Source organism: Austrofundulus limnaeus, unplaced genomic scaffold, assembly GCF_001266775.1.
Source record: "Austrofundulus limnaeus strain Quisiro unplaced genomic scaffold, Austrofundulus_limnaeus-1.0 Scaffold123, whole genome shotgun sequence".
Lineage (NCBI taxonomy): Eukaryota > Metazoa > Chordata > Actinopteri > Cyprinodontiformes > Rivulidae > Austrofundulus > Austrofundulus limnaeus.
This window is the reverse complement of record NW_013952525.1, coordinates 284448-290204: the sequence shown is the minus strand read 5'-3', so window position 1 is coordinate 290204 and position 5757 is coordinate 284448. Positions and strand designations below refer to the sequence as shown.

At 38.3% G+C, this 5757-nt stretch overlaps 1 protein-coding gene across 3 annotated transcripts in view; it reads left to right on the top strand.

Annotated features, from left to right (window-relative positions):
• Positions 1 to 5757, top strand: part of rasgrf2a (Ras protein-specific guanine nucleotide-releasing factor 2a) — a gene marked incomplete at its 5' end in the record, with an annotated part of 54347 nt that overhangs the window by 14202 nt on the left and 34388 nt on the right. For all 3 annotated transcript variants that reach the window (XM_014015103.1, XM_014015104.1, XM_014015102.1), the window contains 6 exon segments: positions 855 to 964; positions 2624 to 2742; positions 2827 to 2990; positions 4692 to 4758; positions 5063 to 5199; positions 5281 to 5363. In XM_014015103.1, coding sequence (XP_013870557.1) covers positions 855 to 964; positions 2624 to 2742; positions 2827 to 2990; positions 4692 to 4758; positions 5063 to 5199; positions 5281 to 5363 — 680 coding nt within the window.

Below are 5757 nucleotides of genomic sequence, written 5' to 3'. Positions count from 1 at the left end.
AGCTACAACTGCGTTTATCAACTGGTGGTCCGTGGGCCTTTTCAGGACCCTTTACGGCCAGTGGAGGTGACATTATAAAACTAAAAAATAGACTGTGAATTTTATTATTTACTATTATTTTTACACATCAGGATGAATGGAAAGACCATATTCATGTAAACAAGAAAAATACTGTATATAGTTTATAACGAATTTCAGAAAAACTAGAACAACTGAACTATTCAGACATTTTTTTTCTAATTCTTATTATTATGCAGTCTTCAAATTCTTTAAAGGTAATTCTGAAGGATTTGAGAGAAAGATCATAGAAAGAAGTTGGATCACTTAAGTACATAACAGGCTAGCATGTTTTACTTAGTATTGATCACATATTTGCATACAAATAGGTTTTTGTTGTGGGTATAAAAAACACACAAACAAAAAATTTTCTGTTATGTTTGGCCACATTTTCAAAGAGACACTGCTGAGGGACCAAAGAGCCACATGTGGCCCCAGAGCCGCAGGTTGCAGACCCCTGGTCTGGTCTAACAATTAAATCAGAGAATAGACCTACATCCACCTGAAACAGGAGTATTTTAAATTTCAACTGTGTAAAATAAAACAAACAGGTTCTCCGTTTTCTGGATTGAATTTCTAAACTTAGCACAAAAAAGAGCTAAATTTGTGTTTGTACTGTACATCTCAACTCCTTTGGTTTAAAGACCCAGGCAGGGTTTAAACCTGCAGACACATTACTTTAAACCCTGTAGGATTTTCCTACAGTAACTGTGTTTGCATCCTTCAAAATATCTTTAGAAAGTTTCTAGTTATAATTGTGTGTGATTGTGTTTGAAGATATTTGACAATGTTTTTAGATTCCTCGGTACATCATTACTCTCCACGAGCTTCTGGCACACACACCTCATGAGCATGTGGAGCGTAAGAGCATGGAGTTTGCCAAATCCAAGCTGGAGGAGTTGTCAAAGTAAGTCTGGATACGTTACGACCTCATGAACAGCAAACTGTAGAAAGATTGTTTAGAAAGACAGCCTCAGTTCTGAAACTTACATAAAAAATGTAACTAGAAACAGAAAGCAATGATTTACAGGTTTCAAAAACAGATTTTACTCACAATTGATTGAAGTAAATGTTTAAACAAAGAACCTTGTTTTTTATTAAATTAAATAAGGTCATTTTGAATTTGATGGCAGCAACGCATCTCAAAAAATTTGAACAGTAATGTTTCCCACTGTGAAACATTTTCTCCTTTAACAACAATCAGTAAACACCCAGGATGTGACATCAGATACTCTGAATGTCACCTCTCTGGTGGGGAAGGAGTCTGGTGTGTGAGGCTGAGAGGTTCAGACGAGAGGCCCTGTCCCAATACCCACACTCCCACCCTCGTTCCGCCCTTGTGCACTTCAAATGTGCGTTCATGCTGAAGGGTTTGAGTGCGTAGTGTGTCCCTCATTCTCCACATCCGCCCTTCACCCCGCACATTTTTGGTACTATTTCCGCCCTTACACAAAGTCCACATTTTTATGGACTTCGGCGAAGTGTATTACCCACAATTCATTGCTGTGTGTGATGTTTTGAATTAAGAGGCAGAAATCTGACAATGTCCACTGAGCACCGTAGAGTTTAGTGGTGGCAGTAATGCACTTTAGTCTGCCGACCACCAATAAAACCAAAAGAAGAACTTAAAGAAGTCAGTTCTCATACTCTGATATAAAGTATAAGCCTCCTTTGCTTCATTCACTTTCTTCTCCTAAAAACATTGCTTTTTGTAGTTGTACTATCATTTTTAGCAATACAAATGCCAAAACACGTGGCTGGTCCTGCCTTGTTAGATGTCAGTTACGACGCAGAGGTGCAAGTCGACGACGTAATCTGTACTGTCCCAAATCTCAATTGTTTTGCACACTTGTAACCTGCGCACTCAAAGACTTACAGCGGGTAAAATAAGTATTGAACACGTCACCATTTTTCTCAGTAAATATATTACTAGAGGTGCTAATGACATGAAATTTTCACCAGATGTTGGTAACAACCCAAGTGATCCATACATACAAAGAAATCAAACCATAAATGTCCAGAAATGAAGTTATTTGTTATGTATTGATCACTTGGTTGTTACTGACATCTGGTGAAAATTTCATGTCATTAGCACCTCTAGTAATATATTTACTGAGAAAAATGGTGACGTGTTTCTTACTTATTTTACCTGCTGTATGTGCACTTGTGTGAATCCACACTTCACAGAGGGGTGTAGGGTGCGCACAGCATTGAGCAATGGGCCATAGTGGGCAGCATGGGCTCTGGCAACAATCTCCTGGAGACGGGCTGGACCTTATTCCAGTTTGGAGTTGCCCACGGTGAGAGGCGCTGAGCTGGTGTGGGTCTACGTTTGTGTGTTGGAGTTTACCCCAGTAGATGAGAGTTTAGCTTCTCTGAGTCTCAGATGAGGGGACGGGCTCTGATGGTCATTTGTGCCCAGTCTTCTTGGAGCTGCTGGAAGGTGCTCCTTTATTCTGCTTCAGAGCTGCAAAAACACCTGTATTTAGTTCACTCTATTCAAACAGTATAACAGGGCTATAAAATCCAGGATACTCAATGGAGAGTGTTTTTTCTCTGCTTTCAGGATGATGCACGATGAGGTGAGCGACACAGAAAACATCCGGAAGAATCTGGCCATTGAAAGGATGATCGTTGAAGGCTGTGACATCCTGTTAGACACAAGCCAGACCTTTGTCAGACAAGGTGAGCGTCTGTCTCTAGGTTTTTACATCCAGATGACCTCCTTCACTCTGGCACCATGTCCCTCCTCTTCCTCTCCATGAACAGGCTCCCTCATCCAGCTGCCGTCCAGCAGCGAGCGAGGCATGCTCAGTAAAGTGCGTCTGGGCTCGCTGTCGCTCAGGAAGGAAGGCGAGAGGCAGTGTTTTCTCTTCACCAAACACTTCCTCATCTGTACACGAACGTCTGGAGGCAAGCTTCACCTGCTGAAGGTAAACTTCACCTGTCCACAGACTGAGTAGGTTTCTTCCTGACAGTTTCATTATGCAAGTGCAAGTTTTTGTCAAGACACAAACTTATGCACGCAATAAAGATGATTTGTGTTGCAGCAAAGAAATTACAGAAGAGAATTTCAGATTTAGTTCAATTCATTTAAGAATATTTTATTCATTATATCAGTTTTCTTGTGGGGAAAAAAGCAAACAAAGGCTTAACAGTTTCAACATAGCAGATGTTATTTCACCTCCTCAAGAAAGAGACAAAAAAAGAATAGTTTAGTTGAACCATTTATGAAGAATGATCCGAGTCATATCTCTTTTTTACACTGCAAAAAATATTCATTTAAAAATAAGTTTAAAAAATGCTAGATTATAGTCTGAATCTTGTCAATTTAAGATAAATAATTTGCAAATGCAGTAAGACAGTTGCAGTTGGTATGGCTTTTTAAAATAAGACAATTTTTTTCAGCTAACAAGATTAATCATCTAACATATTCTGTTTTTGTTTAGTTTTTCAGTCCCAAAACAAGATCAAAAATACTTTTTGGCTGGATATAGGATTAGATGGACACATTTTAAGCAGCATAGATAAAATCTTCTGCCATGTTAAAGATTTTAGCCAGCCGGTTCGGATGTCATCAGTCCATTAAATGGACGTTATTAGCGCTTATCAGTCCCATAGAATGGCTTCAGACTGTCCCGACAGTGCCCCCTAGTGGGTTACCAGTGCCATATACATTGGAATGCAACAATCTGCTACTGCCTGAGTCCGGTCTACTTTATCGTAGCCCATGTCATTTTCTCTAAAATTAACCTTAGTGGTTTTATGCCTCATATTAACCAGATTACATAAAAAATCTTAGTGGTTTTATGCCTCATATTAACCAGATTACATAAAAAAACCTTAGTGGCTTTATGCCTCATATTAACCAGATTACATAAAAAACCTTAGTGGTTTATGCTTCATAAGGATGGCTTCAGACTGTCAGCTGAAGCCATCCTTTGGAAATGATAACGGCTAATAACGTCCATTTAATGGATGATAACATCCGAAGCGGGTGCTTTGGCTCTGTTTTACTGAGAGTGCAGAATTGTTTTGTTTTGTGTTTTTTTTCTTCTTCTATTTTGTCATTCACATTTGCCACTTGTTTCATCTTTGTGTTTTGTGTTTAGAAAACACCAATTCATCAACTTTCATTTTCCACTTTTCCATTCAGGGTCATGGGCCACTGGTGTGTTGTATTTTCACAAAGCAAATCGTGCTAATTTTAAACACATTCTGAACGTAAAACAACAGAAATTTATGAATTTTATTGATGATCTGTTTATGAAAGAAACATTGTTTCACACACGTTTGGTAATGAGGAAAAATTCTTCTTTTCTTTTTCTTTTTTTTTTGGAAACTCCTGCACTATTTTGGTAAAAGCAACAGTGCAGCTAATTTTCTCTCTTCCTTTGGTCTTTTGCCTGAGACTCAAACACTAACGTCTCTCTGGAGACAGTAAATATTTAACACTAAATACATGTTGTACAAGAGCCCTCTCTGGCCTGCGGGGACTTGAATTTGACAAATGTAGTTTGAATGAAAACTTGTTTTTTGTAATGTTTTCTCTTGCTTTTTAACTTTTCTGTTGTAAGCTTTGCGACCATCATAAAATCAAACAGCAGAACTACGTCTTATTTTTCTTCACACAGCAGGGAGGAACGTTGTCTCTGATTGAGTGCACACTCATTGAAGAACTAGATGCTAATGATGAAGACTGTGAGTATCTCTGCTGTCTTTATGTCTAGTCAACTGTCACATTCAGAAACATCTCTGTCAGTCATCAGCAATGAAAATGAACCAATATTTATTTAAAAAAGGAATGAAAGGAAAATTTTTAACTTCTTAATATTGTCATTTTTTGCTCTGTAAAATCAATAAATCTCATTATCCTCAGTGAAGCACGGTGATGTAATCTCTTCAGTGCATTGCTTTTAACAAAGCTCTCTGATTGCAAACAGGAACCTCTGTGTGAATAAAGCTAATGAAGTCATTACTTTGTTGTTTTCTGTTAATTTTGCAGACAACGCTGCAGGTCAGGGCTTCAGTCACCTGGAGTTTAAGATCGTGGTGGAGCCTCCTGATGGTCAGAGCTTCTCTGTCGTCCTCTTGGCTCCTTCCCGCCAGGAGAAAGCCGCCTGGACCAGCGACATCAGCCAGGTGGGGGTTCAGAGCAGTGATGAAGGATGTGAACTGGCCTTGTTGTGACTCGCTCTCATGCCTCTTTTCTTTTTGTCTCAGTGCATTGATAACATCCGCTGTAACGGCCTGATGACCAGCGTGTTTGAGGAAAACTCCAAAGTCTCTGTGCCACACATGATCAAGTAGGAAAACATGCCGTTTGAAATGATGATAATGTTGTTGTCTCAGATGAATCAGACTGGAATAAAAGTGCAACTTTAACAGTAAATGGCTAATTGCTGTCAACTTTTAAACTTTGCATATTTATATACATTTAATTTATGCGTTGATTTAAAATCAAGTTAGCTGGTTTTGACTTTTATTGGTTTGTGAGGGAAAGAGCTGCTTAATTAAAATATTTCTGTTGCAATGCACCACTAATCTCAACAGCTTTAGTCCCTAATTGAAACCTTGAAATATTATTTTGAAAATGATTTTTAAAAATAAGGTTAAAACAACAAACATAAAATCTATTTGAAAATAGTACAACTTCAGAAAAGTACTGGATTTATATTTGCAATATGTTTTTTGAAATGT